We start from the raw sequence: 18,789 nt of genomic DNA on the forward strand, positions 1-18,789 counted from the left end.
GATTCAAATGACATTGTGCAGTGTTTTACTGTACCGCAGGTTAGTGGAACTTTAGTATGGGTGATGTTTGCATGAATCTCACTGGAGACAAAGTGATGTTGATTAGATCTTGGAAAGCTATCAAAAATGGTGAAGGTAATCTCTGTCCATCAGACTGAAAGTGTTTCGTCTCCACCATGTCCTGGAATTTTCCAAATAATCTGAAATACTAAAACTAGCTGCTCAGACGGTTGCTGAGACGTCTATCCCTCTGCATTTGCATCTTGGACTTTAGCTTAGGTTTAATATTTAAATATTTGGCTTCTCCAATACAGTCAGGATGTTGCATGAGCCATGGCTAGATACTACACCAAAAATAACATTAAAGAGCTACGTGCTTGCAAAACATATTTTACTTTTGGTTATGTCAAAGCTATGTCACAGGCACTGGGTTTTTACAAACTCCCACTTACACTGTGACACCCTGAAAGGCAGATTAGAGACATTCTGGATAAATGGAAACGTACTTGCTTACATCAGGCATGGTTTTAACCTACTACATGTAGCAGGGTGTAGCAGATTAGAATGTTTTTGTCAACTTCTGTTCTCAAGAAGGTTTTTAGTTTGTTTCTTTGCTGAGGTTTTTTTAATGCGTGCTGCTGGCAAGCTATTTGACTCACTGCAAATTGCCCACGAAAAGGGTCCAGTGTATGGTACTGAATTAATTACCCTTCAAAGGCTGCTTACAGCAACACTGTCAGCAGGAAGAAACGAATGTACCTCACTAGCCTTCAGCTTAATTTCTCTCATTGAAGATTTTAATCAGAAATGTAATACAGTAAATGACATCTTCTGGTAATGTGACACTTGCAAATTCACAAGCTGCTTGACAGAGTTCCATATCTGAGCCTAATGTCTCAGCCTGAGGTGCTCAGAGAATATTGGAAACTTTAAATGTAAAACAAAAGCAAAAAAATAGCAGGTAACAAGCAGCAGAGCAAGGCAGAATGGTGGTAGAATAATAAAATGCTTTACAAGTACTGAAAGAATGCATCTAAAATTTAAAGTTCTATTCATATTTTAAATTAGAGATGTCAGACAAACTGCCTGACAGCAGAGACCTGAGACTTACAGAGTGAGTTCTACGATTACTCATGGAATGACCCATGAAGCATTGACAGAGAAATCCTACTTCTTTTAGGCCACCTGCAACCCGTGGGAATCTCAGCTTTCTCTCAAAAAGCCAACTGCTCCCTCTGGAGTTGCAGATTTAGTACAGCTTGCCAGGGGACTGGGAACATTTTTAATGCATTTGAAAACACTAAGGCAGCTTATCAGGGGCATGTTCCTGCCCAGCTTCACCAAATTAGAAAAGACATTTTTGCACTTACTTTCAAGTTAAAACAACTTGGAAAGCCTGAGGTCTGAGATTACGCAATCATCACAAATAGGTGGCTGTTGGACAGATAGTACAAGTTATCCCCCGTGAGGAAGCAAAGCAGGGCAGTCACAAGAGTGTGGAATAAGTCTTAGAGGCAGAAAATACAGTGCATTGAGGAGACATCATGATCTTTAGAGGTTTCTCTGCTCGAATTAAGAGAAGCAGTGAGTGGTAGCAAGGCCCCCAGCTCATCTGGGAAGAGGGTGAATGTTGAAGCAGGGAAGCGTGAAGTGGCAGCTGACTACAAAGGGACATCACTGCAGGGAACATGCTCTAAAAGCTCTGGTAGGGAAGGAATTAAGTGAGGTGTTCTCTAAGCAGCAGAGCTGCAGGGAACCTGTGTGCCAGCATGCATGGGGACATGGGGTGTGCTCTGGGAGCTGCCAGGGCACTGGGAAGCAAGGCAGAACTGGCTGCACACTGGGGCTCTTGGTTACCTCCTGAGCCTTGGAGACTGTTGCTGCTCATAAAGTAACTGAAAAATGTTTTCCTACCTGCAATAAATGCCAGAATTAAAGCTAATTCTGATCAAATGCTTAGTCAAAGATTTAGTAGGTGGTGGTAATTCAAAAAGAGGTCAGAGAAGACTCTTCAACTTAGAGTAGGTAATAAAGAGACATTCTGTTATGAGGACAAATGTAGGAACACAGAGATGAGCTTAGGACATTTAAAATCTAATAGATTACAAAGGCAATTCAGTACAGATAAATGTAGAATAATGAGGTTTATGTGTCTTTATCACACACCGTAAATATGTGTGGCTTGTAAAATATGATGAATAAAAAAGGAGCAAGTTGAAAGATAAGTCTCTTAATATTATTTATGAATAAGGGGAAATAAAGTGAATGAGTAGAGGAAAGAAAGACCATGGATGAAATAATGGAGACTTTGATGAGCTCTTATCACACAAATCTGTGTGCCTGATAAAATACGAGGACAGAGTTGTGTCAGAAGACAGGTCTGTGTGGAATGAACAAACAGGGGTGTGAGAATAATGCCCTGAATAATGATTTCTCCCAGGGGTCTCACTCTCACACCAATGTGTGTTGTAAATATAAGGAGTGCACTGATAAAGGTATTAGAAAAGAAAATGCAGGTCTGTTGATGTTAGAAATACGTGAAAATAGTAGAAATCAGTATTTTCTGCTCTAACAAATCAAAGAGTAATTGGACGTGGCTATTCTGTTGAGTGAGTCTTGTGAGTCTGTTGAGACATACAGGAGCCCAACTGCCTTCAGTGGAGCAGCAGGTTTTGCCCACAAATAGGGCCACAACCAATTTACTTTGTGTAGAAAGTGAAAAAGGTGGTAAATTAGAACTCTTGTTTTGCATACTTGGCAGTAATGCAGCCTCTCCCATTCCTCTAGGATTTTTCAGCACCTCTCCATGTCCTGGGAGTATGGAATTCCTATTAGCCACTGTGGTGAATGGTGTACTCACAAAGAGGTTGATTTTTACCGGTTGTGTTTTCTCAGATTATAGTCAGATGGGTTTGATGATATGGTGATAAATCAGTGTCCTGTCAGTGGCTTTGGAGAATGGGATCTTAAGAAACAAGTCCAAATTTTCAGAGATTTATGGTCTCAAATTTGTACGTATGATTTCATTGGATCATGGTCAATTAATCTCTCAAGGGATATTTTTAAATTCATATATAGACTCCTAAATAACTTTTGTCTGAGGTACTATTAAGCTTTTTCCTTTGGATCACATATTTACGGTGCAGTGGATGTGTCTGTTGAAGTTTGCCACAAACTTTCAAATTGAGAAAGAAATGTAACAATGCCTAAATTTATGCTTGTCATTTATATTGAGTAATTAATGCCAGTTCACTTTATAAGTATTCTATTGGTTTTGACCCTGACCTTGGGCAAAGTAGAAAGCTAAAGCTAAGAAAAAGAGCAATTTCTTCATTTCTGTGACTAGGGTGAAAGCAATGGTCTGAAAGGGCAACAGTGGAGATTCAAATTGGACAGCAGGAAGAACTTGCCATGAGTAGAGCACTCATACAGAGGTACTGCAATGGGTTACTTGGTGAGCTTATAGAGTTAGACAAGCATCTGTCTGGACTGATGTAGGCATAGTTGATCTAACCCGAGGCAAAGGAATGGACAAGACAAAGTCTTGTATTTCCTTTCAGCTCTCATTTCCTATGATTCTGTGATCCTGTTAGCCTCCGATTAGACCCACTTAGTAATGAGTTCACTTTCCTGTCCATTGACTTTGATGTGTTCTGCTGTGCTGCCGTGTTCCAACCTCTTCACTGGAATGTGAGGATAAAGTGGAAAGTGGGTGCAAGTCCAACTCATCCCAGAGGGAATTTAAAAGGGCATCACATGTGATGGGGGATTGAGTAAAATGTATGTTATACTTGATTAGGCACCCTGTGAATTTACCTATATAACTTTCTGAAGTTCGGTGAAGCCCATGTATCTCACTGCTGCCTTATCACATTAGTTCAGCTTTTTTCTAATAGACAGCAATGCCCTATACCTAGCAGCAGAGAATGAGGTGTCATTCTCTCCTTTCACAAACCATCACTCCCTAGAGCTGCAGCCAGCTAAATCACACTATCAGAGAAACCTTTGCAGTGCCATTCAGTGGCAGAACAAATGGTATCCTGAAATATGTCTGGAATATATTCTCCCTACACCAGCAGTTCATGGGAGAGTCTGTGTGTCATCCTTATGAGAGAATGCTTTTTCAAATCAATCTTTTGGGCTTGTATTACTTTTCTTCCAAAAATCAGCAGTCACTCTGATATCAGAGTGGTTCTGTGTGTCTGGGACAGAAGCACAGCCCAGTTTCTGAAATCAGTGCCCTTCTCACCCTCCCCATGTGTGTAATATGTTGCCTTCTACTCTTCTTGTTGCAGACGGGCATGTGTCATCCGGGGCCAGGTTGTAGCAGTAGATGGAACACCTTTGGTTGGAGTGAACGTCAGTTTCCTGCACCACAATGAGTATGGATACACCATCAGTCGGCAGGATGGAAGGTCAGGCTTTCATGTATGATCCTCCACTGGTTTGGGTTTGTGTAGTTAAGGCCATCTGCCAACTTCTATTCATGTACAAAATTTTCACAGACATCAGAGTTCATAGCATGGCTTGAGGATGGCATCTGGCCTTCTGCTCTGGGAGCATGTTTGATTGGAGCTCTGTGTAGTAAAGGGACCAAAGAAGAAAGATAAGAAGAAAAAAAACCTTAACAGCAACAAAATCACAGTGACATTCAAACTCCTGGAGTCAAAGTGTGCCAGGTCTGCTGTAACAGTACCTTCTTGACATTGGAATATTTTCACAAGTCAGGTTTTCCAGGGAATATCCTGTCTTCCCTCTTTTTTTTATGTTGTCACATGTGAATCATCCAAGTAGTTTGTTGAGGTGTCAATGAAGTCAAATCCTTTAGTTGATCACCTGAAACACACAAGGAAAAGTAAGAACAGACTCTTTCTAAAGACAAATGGTTAAATTTCTGTTCTAAAACTGGCCCTGAACAGCCCTGGCTTCCCTCTCTTCCCCAGCCTCACAGGTCTGAGTTAATTTCTAAAGACAGGTGAGGTTTCAATATATTCTATATTGCACTCCAGGGTTGGCCATCCATTTGCAATAGGGTCATGATTTTCTCCTGAACTTCAATTAAGCTGTTAAGAGCAGTTTAAGACTTCATCTTCCTTGGCTGAATTGTGAATTACAAGAAATCCAAAGCTGTCTTCCAGCAGGGAAAAAGTGGTGTAATTTGTCACTGTTTCCACAATTTATTTTTTTCTGTTTGGCTTTGCCAATTTGTAAAAGTAAGGGGCATGCATATTTATTTCACCTTAGTTTATTGACTTTCAAATCGCACTACTGAAAGTTAGTAATTATCATTTCCTCCTTACGCTAGCCTGGGTAAAGTTGTTGCATTAAAATATGCTACCTGTATTTTGCTGTGAATGTAATCGATGTCATTTGGGAAATGTGATGAGATATGCATAATTAAGTCTGACTTCTTATCACAGTTTGTTACCATCAAAAACCTCCATAATAGATGCATTCAATAATACAGGGAGTGAAGTAGCTATTTGCATATTACCTTGTGTTGCCTGACTGTGGATGTCAGAAACTCTGCAAATTGAGACTGTATATCATGGCTTCTGTGTCCCACTGTTTTGCAGCCCAGATATGCCAAAGGTCCTTGACAGTAGCTCCCAGAGGATCATCCTTCTTGTGTTCAAGAGCTGATTCAGTTTTCAGTGCAATTAATTGTCATCTTTCCCAAAAATTTCGTATCCTGTGCAGGGAGGTCTTATGCTCAGTGTACTCAACCTTTTTCTTCTGCTGCTTTTAGCAAAAGGGAAAGGGTTATGTTAGTAGAGCTAAGGCCTAACAGGCTTTAAGGCTTCTTACTCTGCGTGCTCTTCCTGCATAAATGATGAGTGACATCCTTTTTCTGGGCTAGGAATTTCTTTTCATACAAACCAAAGCAACTGGGTCCACACTTTTGTTACAAATGACTTGTTAGTATTGATTCTAGTTGATAAATAGAGGGGAGAGAGGACAAGTAACAGTGAAAATCTGTGCCTTGCTGTGGATGCATACAGGGAGAAAGCACAAGTAAAGCTTCTTTGTTGATACCAAGATGATGCCAGGAAGGTACACTTGAATGATTTCACATAGTAAATTAAGAGCTGTAATAACGAACTTAAAGTTTTTGTTTGTGATGCATTGAAAGATGTGAAAAAACAAAGAATAAACAAAGCAATTTGTTTTCTCTCTTCCAGTTTTGACCTTGTGGCTGTTGGAGGAATCTCTGTCACTCTAGTTTTTGACAGATCTCCTTTCATATCTGAAAAAAGAACACTTTGGTTGCCTTGGAATAGATTTATCATCGTAGACAAAGTTGTAATGCAAAGAACTCAGTCGGACACACCGTCGTGTGATGTCAGTAGTTTTATCAGTCCGAATCCAATTGTACTCCCTTCCCCCCTGACAGCATTTGGAGGGTCCTGTCCTGAAAGAGGAACTGTTATTCCAGAACTACAGGTAATGAAAATACTTTCAAATTAACAATTTGTTCTGTTGCAGAGCCAGGTTTAGACAATCTTTGAAGATGGTGAGCAAATAACTGCTGTAATGTGATTCACTCAGCAAAATAGCACCAATGCATGTCTGTTTAGTACTGTTTAACAAGATGCTGTTTTCTTTTTTCTTTACTTTTTAATATTTAAAGGTGCTTTATTTCTTACCTCCAAACAGAAGAACATGGGGAGTGCTGGCATGATTTATTATTGAAACCCTGATTGGTTGGTAGTGATACACAAATCCATTCCTAGTTACAGATGAACAGTACAACTTTCCTAACATCAGTGTGAGATATGATGCTTTGAGCGTTCCTAGGGGTATTTCATCTCTTCACAGCTGTATGTCAGAGTCTTAGGTTTTATTACTTTCTTTCAAGGCAGAACAATGTTAACATGATCTTTAGGATTTCTTTTTTAATTTGAATGTATTTTTTCTTAGCACTCCCTTAAGTGTTTAAAGTAATTTCTAATTAACCTTGTAATTAACTGTTCTTTTACTTGGGACTTAAAAGAGGTGGTGTGAGTCGAACACCCAACAAAACACAGCTCAGGTCATATTAATGCCCTTAATTTTTAGTGTGTTGTTTGAGCAATTAGATCTTAAACAGTAACATCTCTTTTGGGTTCTCTTATATTTTCACTGAGCAAGCCTGGCAGATACTTTAGAGGGTACCTGCAGCCTTATAAAAATGTTGCTACTTTATTCTACATGTGAGAGACCTCTGCTTGAACTCAATTATGTCTAAACACCTCCATAGCTATTATCATGCTTCATCCAGTTGATGGTCATAGCATTGCTTCATAGAATGTACTAAGTGAAACTTATCGACGTAAATTAAGAGTAACTGCTGCACACCAGTAAGAACAAACTAGGTCACAGTGTTCCACATGAGGTATTCCTGGGTCTTCTTTGAACAGAGAGGTTCCTGAACATGCAGTCTGCTCAGAAACTTCTCCCCAGTTCTTCTTCTTTTTTCTTTTTTTTGTCATTGGAGGTTTCTTAGAGTGTTGAGTTTCATTGTATGGTTCTGGGAATGGAGCAAAAAGTAACTGAGAATAATAGGAGACAGAGATATATTAATATGTATTAATGCATGAATATTGCTTCCTCCTTTTCTATTAAAAAACGAGAAGGGATGTCAGATGTATGACAGAGAGGGCAGCTGGGATGTCAGCAGGAAAGAAGGGGAACACTGCAAATCAGGAGCAATAAAGGGAGCAGGATTTCCCTGGCAACACTACATTTCATATGTTGAAACGACAAGTGCTGGCAGGCCTCCAGCTGTACTGCAGCAATGCTGTGACAGTGATACTGTTGCAGTGTGTAAATAAAATCGGTTTGAAAGTGAAGTAATCTATTGTTAAACAAGGAAAATTTAAAAACTGGGAAATATAAACAAGACTGTTTGTCATTATCCAAGAGTGATGGATTTAACATTGTTACAGGTTGATTCATTAGTACAGAAATCATCATTAACCTTATTAACCACAGTCTGGTTTTCAGGTGGCTTTTGGGTCACTGTGGTAGCATCCTCCAAGAAGCTATTCTCATCTCTTGCCTGCTCTTCCTCACATTCTGTCCCAGAACAGCTCTTTTCTCTCAGGGGACCACAAGAGCTATAACCCTTCTTGTAGCTCCAAGGCCCACATCATTCAAAAGGTCAAGGCCAAATTTCTTTTTTTCCCTGACAAGCTCGCAGCCTTTGCAGTCCTTCTAGTTGCTGAGGGCCAATCTCCATTGCAGTGGGAATTGATACCACCCCACAGTGGGCATATCCAAGCTAGCTTTAATCCAAGTGGTTCAGACAGCAGCACTGACAGCAGAGCCCTGGGATTTGAGTTCTCTTGCACTCCCTGGGGACCTACCTGTGAGCGAGATGACTGTGATGCTGAGGCTGTTTCATCCTCACTGCTGTGTGTCCCCAGTTAGCTTGTTAGGTTCCTAATGCTGCACCTTGATACACCATGCCCCTTCTTGCTGGAGCTTGGCCTAACTGCACAGATGGTTTAGCAGGGAAGGTTTGTTTTCTTTCTTAACACTCCCCAAGTTAAAGTTATTGCCTCCAAAGCAATGTATATATATCATATACATCATATACATCACCATGTATATGATAGAAGATGTGTGTGTATTTGAAAAAAAAATTAATTGTATTCCAGTTAAGACTTGTTAAGTAAACCAAGTAATAAAGACAAAGTAAAGCTGTACAGTTTGTATGTAAGAATATGTGCACGGGTGCAGTATTTGCTCCCCAGCAGATAGGAGTAAAGCATCAGAGGAAGAAGCTTTTTATCAGACAAACTGCCATCCAGTAAGTTGACCAAGTAGTGTCTGATGCTGGACATCTTATCATGTGCCCAACTGCTGCATTGCTGAAATAAACCCAGCTGTTTCAGTGGTACTGCGTTCACATCATAATTGTGAAACATAAAATAATTACCTACTCTTACTGTTGTAAGTCTGCATTTTTCTTGGCAATAGATATAATGATGTGGTTTTTTTCCAAGGTGGTCCAAGAGGAAATTGCAATTCCTTCAAGTTTTGTGAAGCTCAGTTATCTCAGCAGTCGGACACCAGGGTACAAAACGTTGCTGCGCATTATTCTGACGCACACAACCATCCCTTCTGGAATGGCAAAAGTCCATCTGATAGTTGCTGTTGAAGGTCGTCTGCTTCAGAAATGGTTTCCTGCTGCAGCCAATTTGGTGTACACATTCGCCTGGAATAAGACAGATATTTATGGACAGAAGGTTTCTGGTTTGGCCGAGGCAATGGGTATGTAGAATCACCTTGATGTAAGCAGAAGCCAGGAAAATATGGCAAATAAATTTTGTTGTCGCTCCTACTTTCTTTTAAATCAAATGCCTCTTTAGCTAAAGTCACTGAAGTGACTTGTATGATTTCCTAAGAACATTTATTTTCTTGTTCTTCCAATGTCATCTTTCTAATTTAATCAATTTGAAAATTCCCTTTTCCCTCAGAGAATGGTTATGTACTAACGGCATTATATTCAGCTGTCTCTGTTTTTGAATGTTACTTTGAATATGACCTTTGGTGTGTCATTGTTTCTGTCATTTTTTGGCTGTGACATTTAAAATGTCATTTCCGCTTAGGGTTTGCAAAATTCTAACTTTTGGGCATCCTTTCTTAGTACATTTCATGTCCCCAACAGTTAAAACTAATTGATTTGTTGTTTAAAGATGTTTATCCAAAAATCATCATGTTTCATCGGCTTTGTTCAGCAAGCAGCACAGGCTATTCTGAGAATTGCTACAGAAGTGCTGTCTATGCAAATACATTTTATTTAGCCAGCATTTTTTTTCATTAATTTCATGGTTTGTTTTTTTTAAAGGTTTTCTATTTTTTAATTGAATTTGATGTGATATTGCTTAATGGACTAATAGATGCTTTGTATTAGAATTATTTACTTTACCAGCAAAGCTTAGTATTGTGAATCAACCCCATCCACTTCCATAGCATGTTTGCTTTTTCTGTCAGGGCAATTATAACCAGCAGCACTGCAGCTCAGGCTGTAAGGCAAGAGTACCAGGGGTGATACAGGGCCATCTGCCCTCACAAGGAATATGCCTCATTCCATCTATGAAAATGCTGTTCTGAGCATTTTTGTAGATGGAAGCCAGGAGCTTCCTTCGGGATCTGTTGGGTTGTCCATGCAGGCATGGACAGGGTGGTCAGAGAGGCACAGACACCATGTAGAGTGGTCTGTGCAGAGCCAAAAAGTGCCATCCAGGCTCTGCAGCTCGCAGAGCCTCTGGTGCATGACGGTGTTGCTGTGTGATCCCAGACAGGTGGTCTGGGAGGCAGCTGTGTGAGGAGGCAGTGGGAAAAAAGGAGGATTATAGCAATTTCCTTTGTCATTTCTTCCCCTGCAAATGATGTGGGCATAGACAGGCAGGGATGTCCATGATGGGTTATGAGACCAAAATATGGAGTATGATTTACATCATGCACTATGCAAAGGAAGATGTCAGACAAGATGCTTTTCCTAGAGCTGTGGTCCTACTGTCTCCTTCAACACACACAACACAGGCTGATGCCTGCAGGGACATTCCCATGTTCTCTCCTTACCCTTGGGCCCCCACTCACATTCATTTGATCATGAAATGAGCCAGATCAGGAACAAATTCAGCTGAAAACTGGAGCAACCAAGAAATAAGTGATACATTTTTGGGTTCATTAGTTTCCTGATCTGCTATGAATGCTCATGCAGAAGCTCAGGCCTTCTCGTTCCAGCCGTAGCTCACACATTGCATTGGCCTAAAGGAATCCAAACTCCACCCTTGGTCAAGGTCTCCAGAACTGCTGCAGCATCTCTCCTGCTTGGATCTGATCTTCCACTTCTGGCTCACATCTGCAGAAGAGTGGGCTGGGGTCAGTCAGGTGCTGGCACTGCCACCAGGGCTCTGAACATCCCGGGTGTGGTGTGGCAGGGAGCAGCAGTGCCCTTCTCAGCCTCTTGGCATGCAGGAGACCCTGTGAGGGGGCAGAGCCAGCACTGCCCCATTGCAGATCCAGTTCCTGTTTGGTTTTGTGGTCAGGGAGGGGATTAAGGGAGTTGTTGGCACATATTTGTGCAAATCCAGGAATAAAAAAATATTCCAGCTTGCCCTTTGACAGTCACATGGGTGATCAGGCAGGACCAGGTGGGTCCCAGGTGCCACCTGGGGCTTTCCTCAGCATCGCTGCTGTGCCCTGTGTCCAGAGGCTGTCACTGCACATTGTCACTTACATGTCTGGGAGGGAACCATTGACCACACTGTTCCCACTGCATCATTTAAAAGTCGTCTGATTGTGGAGTCCATCCAGTACATATCCAGATTTCAAAACATTTTAATTCAAGTACATAACGTCTCATGAAATGATACTGTAGTTAGTTTCCCAAATTAGGAGTAGATGAGCTTAATGTGTTTCAATATGAATAAGGCTTACACAATAGTGTGGGATAACAACTTTTAAATTATTTAATTGGTGCTTAATTTTTTTTCTTTTCCTCAAAGTTTAAGTTAATTATGCTTCTTTCAAAATAGGAATAAAAATCTTGATATTTTAAGTGCATTGCTAGCATGCTTTGTTAGATTCCAATAAAGCTTTATTTAATTTGACACACTGTAGTTACTCAGGGACCTTTATCTGCATCCATTATATGAATTTTTGTCAAAATAATTTCCTCTGCCAGTATATTACCAATATTTAATAATGCATTCTGTTCAGTTTTCATTTTAATTAAATTAAATTGGAGCAGGTTGAAGTCCTGGAACTCAGGATTATAACCATCTGCTTTTGGTTTTCTAAATACTATAAACATCTATATTTTTCTTCAGGGTTATTGACAGCACTGATCACATAACCAGTTACAGAAAACAAGACTTTCTGAGCATATTTCCACATGCAAATGGTTCTGTTTAAACTTGTTGGAGAAATGTTTACTGGCATACATCCAGTCCCCAAGCCCCTCACAGGAGGCCATTTTCTCAGAGTAACAACTGAGATGACAAAGCAGCACTTTTTTTTTCCTGAATAAATAAGCATCATGGGGATGTTGACACACAGAACCTTGGGGTAAAGTCTGTGTCCCCTTGTAATGTAACATAAGGAAAGGATTTCAGTCAGATCCTCAATTAATGCTCCCATGTAACTCCACACAGACTCCTGCAAGCCCCTGCATCCCACACAGCAGCACTGAGGGGGCTGCAGGATGAACCCCTTGGGGGTGAGCATAAACCAGCTCTCCAACAGCCCTGCTTGGTGCTGGGGTTGAGTACATTTTATTCATGGTTCAGAGAAGATGAATGCAGATAAGTACAGATACCTCAGGAGAGGTTGAAGTAGAGGTTACTGTCCTGGTTAATCACGTCTTTTATTTCTTACCAGTATTTTGGCAACAGCCCTTAAGCTGGAGGTCTGGCACCAATTATTCTTCTCAATAGTTGTATATAAAGGATAGGTCTTTGGTACAGATGATCAGTAGGTCTTTTGAAATCCATTTTGAGACTGCAAAGAACTGTACTCACCGGCTGTTAATGTCTAAAACCACAGCCACTGCCGTTCACATTCATAAAATGAAATCTCAGTCACCTCGAAAAGGTGCTATAAATTAATTGGATCAGAAAGTAACACCCCACAATGAGAGTAAGCTGACAGAGGTTTTAATTTCACTTACAAAATTACATTTTTCAAAACCTGCCCCTAACAAAATACTTACTTCTCAAGTGGCACTGCAATCATCCTGTTGATTGTACCACTATTATGCTTTGCTGTGATTACTTTGCATGCAAAATGACTGATGCGAAATTTTCATGGATGGTACAACAGGACTTCCAGTTAGATGGCTCAGGAGACCCTGCTTTAAGATCACACAGATATTTCTTTTTGGGGCATAGGTGTCTATCATAAATATGGGTAGGTCTGCATAGAAACCTAGTTGTAGACTCACAAAGTGTGCCCATATGTCTCTCACTGATGAGAGGGGAAAAAAAGCAGCTATGCACAATAACTGTGAGAGCAAGGAACAGTGAACTTCTAAGGAAAATGATACATTTTGGAGGGTATTTGGCCACTCAGAAACATCAGCTGTAGGCAGGGAATACCAAGGAGTTACAGAGTTAGCTCCAGCCCTGGTAAAGCTGCCCCGGTGTGTCCAGGAGCCCAGATTCCAGATGCTGGAAATTGTTCTGCCTCCCTGGCCCAGCTCTCAGCACAGTCCTTCCCAGCAGCTCATGGACTGTCCTGTGGGTCCCTAATGGGTCACTGAGCCAGCCTGAGGGGCTGCATTTCAGGGCTTTGCTCTTTTCAGGGCTTTGCTCTTTTCAAGCACACACGCGTGACCTGGGATTGAATGTGTTAAGCGCATGACTGGAGGAAAGATGTTAATGTGTAGGTGGCAAATGTGAGTTTGCTTCACAGGAAAAATCTGCCCTTTATCTTCTCTCTGCATTAACACCTAGAAAATGGTGTGTTGGGTTACTGAACCTTGGTGACTCAGCCCAGCACAGGATGTGGCTCTTCTGGAAGTTCCATGCCCTCACTTGGGCTCTCAGCTCAGGGAGGTACCCAGGAGCTTTGCTGGTGTTGGTTTTAAGAGCTTCTGTAACAGAAAAATTGGACAAAGTGGCTGCTGGACCCTCAAAATGAAACCTGTAGTGTTTGAAACACACAATATTTACAGTACTTAAGGAGATGTGATTTTTACAAGTCAGAGTTAAGCTGCAAAAACAGGCTCTTTCTGCTAAAATGGAGAAGCAGCTCTAGAGCTGTTACTGTAAGGAACAGCCTTCAGTTTGCCATAAAACATTTATCCTACAAACACAAGTGCTCCCTGCTAGAGCTGGTCAAAATATTTTCATTGTATACTGTAATGGAATTAAGGTGGTATTAAAACTGTTTATGGTTCAAGTAAAATATACCTAAAGCTGCTACACAGAAAACATGAAACTGTTAAAAATACCAGAAAATGGTGGGGTTTAATACATTTTTTTTATTTTGTAGGAATATTATTTTGGAATTTGGTGTCAAAATAATATTCTTCCTTTATGAATGCGTTTGACTGAAATCTAGTAAGGTTAGAGATAAATAATTTCTTTTAAAAGTTGGTATATTAGAGATAGCAAATATTTTTAATTTAGTTTTGTTTTACTAAGTACTAAAGGAAGGGAGTTTTAATCAATTTGAGTTCCCCAAGACCCACTATCTTTAGGGAAATTCAAGATTTTTCATCAGGTATTTTGGTAATGTGCAAGCTTGTTAAGATAAATGTGTAATTCTAGAAATGTTCAACTTGTCAATCTATTTCTGCCTAACTGTAATTTTTACAGTCAGCAAACAAAACCAATTTGTTTTAGCATTGGTTCTTTTCTATTTAATCTGTTATGCAGGTAATTAGCAGAAATGCAATAAACAATCAAGTCAGGAGTCTTTGGAGGAGATTTATAATCTTATGAAATCCATAACTGATACCGCAGACAATTTTCTGCTTTGAAGCAGTAGTAACTATAGCTGTAATAACACACTAATCTCTTAAAACCCTTTTTTCAAAAAACCAGCATTCAACAAGAGCAATCAGGCAGAGGAAAATTAGTGGCATCATTACTTGACAGATGAATATCAAAACCTGGAATGAAAAACTGCCAAGCAGTTCACAGAGATAAAGGTAGACTGAGAGATCTTTAATTATTTGTTTGCAGTGTCGGTGGGATATGAATATGAAACATGTCCTGATTTTATTCTGTGGGAGAAGAGAACAGTAATCCTTCAAGGCTTTGAAATGGATGCTTCAAATCTGGGCGGCTGGTCTATAAACAAACACCATGTATTAAATCCACAAAGCGGTAAGTCCCTCCTTTATTAACTGCCCATGCAGAAGGAGAATACAAATTTTAAAGGAATTAATTGTTCAGATTTTAAGTGTTACACTTCCTAATGTGTAATCCTCTTTGAATGTGCACCCTCATTTATTGAGAGCTGAACTGTAAATGCCATCTGAAAGGATATTTTTAATGTTCTGGCTCCCAGGGATTAGACATTAATATCACTGACTCTTGCGATCGCTAGCACATTGTGGTCGTTCGGATGGGAAAAGGGCAAACTAATTTGGGTTCATTCTCACACAGCTGGTATAGAAGTGCCACATTTCAGGTCAGTCTGTAGTGTGTTACATTCTAGTGAAGTGTCTACACCCCTAATTCATCCTATGACTGCCATCAGTTCATAACAACATCGCCCCAGGCAGACAAACCCTGCTTGATCACAGACCAGCACTTCCAAACCCATGCTGCTAGTCCAGTGTGCAGCAGCAGCTTTTGTGGCTGCCCACACTGTGGAGAACAGTACAAGCAATCCAGCACATTTCAAAGCATTAGTAAAAAAAAACTGTAAATGGTTTTGGTGTCATAATATCAACCCTGCAAAAAAATTCTTCAAGCATGGATGCTTGAATATTTTTTCCCATTGCTTTTTACCTGGAGGGGTTTCTTTTCCTCCATTAACATCTATGATCAGGAACTAGTGGGATTAAATTGTTAAAACAATACTTGTAGATAAATTATGATAACTATATATGGTTTTGCCGATGAACAGATATCTCATTGTCCAAGAGAAGAGAAACTTGAGGTCAGATTTTAGCACTTCTAAGTCAACAGAGTATTGGATTCAGTAAAGTTCTCTCAATTTGCTCCAGCCAAGAGTCAGTCCAATAAAATCTATTTCCATCTGCAAACTTCTGTTGATGAAGATTCATGCACAGATGTATGGCTCTCAAGTTTTACAAGTTCTGTTGCTGAATGCACAGCTACAGTATAAATATTCCAAATACAAAAGGTCAGATTTAGTTTGTAAATTATCTGGATTTCTGTTTTGATTTAAAATAGTTTGACATTTTAAACAGCGGTTCTTTCATTCCCTGTCTTATTGGTTTGTATAGATTGTCTCTTTTAAATGCCAGCTATTGACATTTAACACAAAGAGAAATCTGACCTCAGTCAGCTGAGCCCCCAACTGTGAGTCCTGTAGTCTGCTCCTTAGTGCCAATTTACCACTTGCATAGTTTAATTTCAAGACTAAATTGCTGGCAGTAACTCCAATTTATATGACTATCTGATGACTGCAGTGGTTACTGCTGCAATTCACCCCACAGGCATTACCATGTTGTGAGATTTTGTTAAGTAGGCAATTATAATCCGAGCAGGGCTAAGCTGCTGCTCTCCTGAGCATGAGGTATGTGGTGACAAATTTCTTCCTGTCCCCATCTCAGCTGTGTGGCTGAGAATGCCAGGGAGCACTGAGCTGACAGCCTCAAGCCACGTCCTCTCAAACCAGCTGGGCTGTGCCCACTACATGGATGGGGAATGTGCAACTTCTCCTACCTGCTCCTCTTCCTCACGTATTCCCACCGTGCTGGACATGATCGAGGCTGAAGTCAGGGCAAAGCTGCCAAAGATCTTTACCCATCACTTGCAGAGACACAGTAGGGGAGGAGAGGGCAGAAGCACATCTGACTTGAAACCCAGGGTCTCTTCTGCTTGCAGTTTGCATGTTAGAGCATCTCAGTGAGGGGACAAAGCCAGACTAAGGGATGTCTCAGAGGTTCCTTAGGGCTACTACAGGCTCTGAGCACCCACACCTGCCCCGTGTACAAGAGCTAGAAAAGCAGCTAAGGGCAGAAAAGCAATTAATATAACAAAGCTGCTGCACACCTACCAGAGCAGCCTGTAGGCTCATATTAAAGTAACAAAACCAAATAATGAACTGTGGTAATCAAAAGGATAAAAATAACAAGTATGCTTCTGGTCTTATCTAGAAACAAGTGAACTGCACTTCCATTTCAGATGTATAAAATGGGCTTTAAATAAGGACAAGAATATAATTTAAACTAGAATTATGTATTTCAGACTTATCTCCATGCCACCATGACTGATATGAAAAGCATTGAGTAGCCATCTTGAGAATGAATATATTAAGATTTTTCACATTTAATTAAAGCATCTCCTCTGTATGTACGAAGAGCTGCTCTTTTTAGAAGGATGAAACATTCATGGTTTTGAAACACTGCCACTGGATTAAGTACAGAAACAGCATTGGAATATAACATTCTGTACTGCAAATTGCAATTTTATTTTCAAACTAAAACTAGGAGCACTTTGCTTGGTTTACTAGTCCTGAAGAGCTTATATTTAATTTCAGCCACTAAGCCTGGTCTCCCAGCAGGTCTGCTACTGTGCACAACATTCCTGCTCAGAGCCAGGGTAGATATTCTTCTCTCCCTCCCCATGAAGGCTGCTCATTTTAGAGAAGTTACAAAATAAACTGAGTAAAAAGAAATAGATGCCATTTTACAGACTTGGAATTCATAGTAAGCTGTGGAGGTACATGTATTGACATGTAGAAACCTTAGTGAGTGAAAACTGTTCTACTGCCAGATGTAAGGATTTACAAAAAGAAGGGAAAAAAAAAAGATGCTTGTTTCCAGCAGAATCAGTGTGAGAAAAAAATCATTGTTCCAGTGTGGCTATCACTGGAAACTCAAGTTTTTTAAATCTGCAGTTTTGCATCAGTCTGGCTGTTAGATTAACAAAGGATCACATCCTGTTCTCAGCTACACTCCACTGCTCTTTTCCCACTTTTTTTTCCTCACCAGTTCGGAGGTTTGATCACTTCTAATTTGTGACATGATTAGAGTTCAATGTTTTCTGGTGCAAAGGTTTTTTTCCAGTTTGGATGATCACTGGGGCATTTCTCATAATCAAGAAGAGAACAGATACCATAAATATTGGTTCCTGCATAGAGGTCTTTTAAAGACACCTGTATCTCATGAATACAAATGAATGTGCTATTAACCAATTTTTCAGGGTGTTATTTGAATTAAATCTTTCTTCTGATGGGCAAGTGCATTTTATTTATCTGGGGCAAGGAGAGTAATTTTAGAGGGACTTTATGCTTTAAGGTAATTTCAACCTCAGTGCAACACAGCATCAACTAAAATTAAAGCAGCAGCTCAAAAGCCTGAAATTAAGCACAAACTTCCATCTATTGACAGCAAAACATATTCTCCAGAGCCCTAATTATTTACTGGCATTTGTATGAGGATGTTGAAAGATTACCTTAGCATTGTAATTGCAGACAAAGGGCAGCATCTTCATTTCATAGTATTTTTATCCAGTGCATAAGGGAGAATATTACCATTTATTTTACTGGCATATTTCCAGGATGCTTTTTTTAAGCCGACATTCAAACAAATCTATGCATTCTGTCCTCTATTGTTCATAAATAATTTTTTTTTAATATAATTCCCTTCAAAATAGCTGTGGTAACATTCAGTAATTTCCAAGGTGAATTTTAGCTTCAGATTCACCTGAAAGTCACAAAATGTAGTTTAAACAAAAGTTGGCAGAGACAATACATACATACATTTGCTGTACTTTGTGAAAACTCAGACATGTCTCAACAAGTACTTCCTGCAGTGTCTGGAATATTCTCATTTCCCAGCATGAGTCCTCTAGAAAGTAAATTCGCGTGTGTTTGTTCCTTAATAATGCCACTTTTCTGATGAAGTACTGGGCTTTTCAAGGGAAATAAGAAATTTTGGACTAGGATCTAAAAGAGTATCTATCTTCTGTTCATCAGTAGCCAAATTCTTGCTATAATATACCATTTCAAAGATAACTTCTTAAATCTCTTTGACCACATTGTTACTTAAAACAAACACTGCAGCAACCAGCTTGAGAAAATACATCTTTGTACTTGTTCTGGTATCATGAACCTAGTCACTGGGAAGACTTCCAACAATGTATGCTG

The 18,789-nt window shown here is 40.0% G+C and overlaps 1 protein-coding gene across 6 annotated transcripts in view; it reads left to right on the forward strand.

Annotated features, from left to right (window-relative positions):
• The window catches only part of TENM1 (teneurin transmembrane protein 1), a 452,127-nt gene that overhangs the window by 370,033 nt on the left and 63,305 nt on the right, over positions 1-18,789 (forward strand). For all 6 annotated transcript variants that reach the window (XM_085060418.1, XM_085060417.1, XM_085060421.1 and 3 more), the window contains 4 exons: positions 4,296-4,415; positions 6,183-6,444; positions 8,991-9,258; positions 14,685-14,828. In XM_085060418.1, the coding sequence (XP_084916544.1) occupies positions 4,296-4,415; positions 6,183-6,444; positions 8,991-9,258; positions 14,685-14,828 (794 nt within the window). The remainder of the gene's footprint in view (positions 1-4,295; positions 4,416-6,182; positions 6,445-8,990; positions 9,259-14,684; positions 14,829-18,789) is intronic.

The sequence above is a fragment of the Lichenostomus cassidix genome, chromosome 4A (assembly GCF_008360975.1).
Source record: "Lichenostomus cassidix isolate B80296 chromosome 4A, HeHo_3.0, whole genome shotgun sequence".
Lineage (NCBI taxonomy): Eukaryota > Metazoa > Chordata > Aves > Passeriformes > Meliphagidae > Lichenostomus > Lichenostomus cassidix.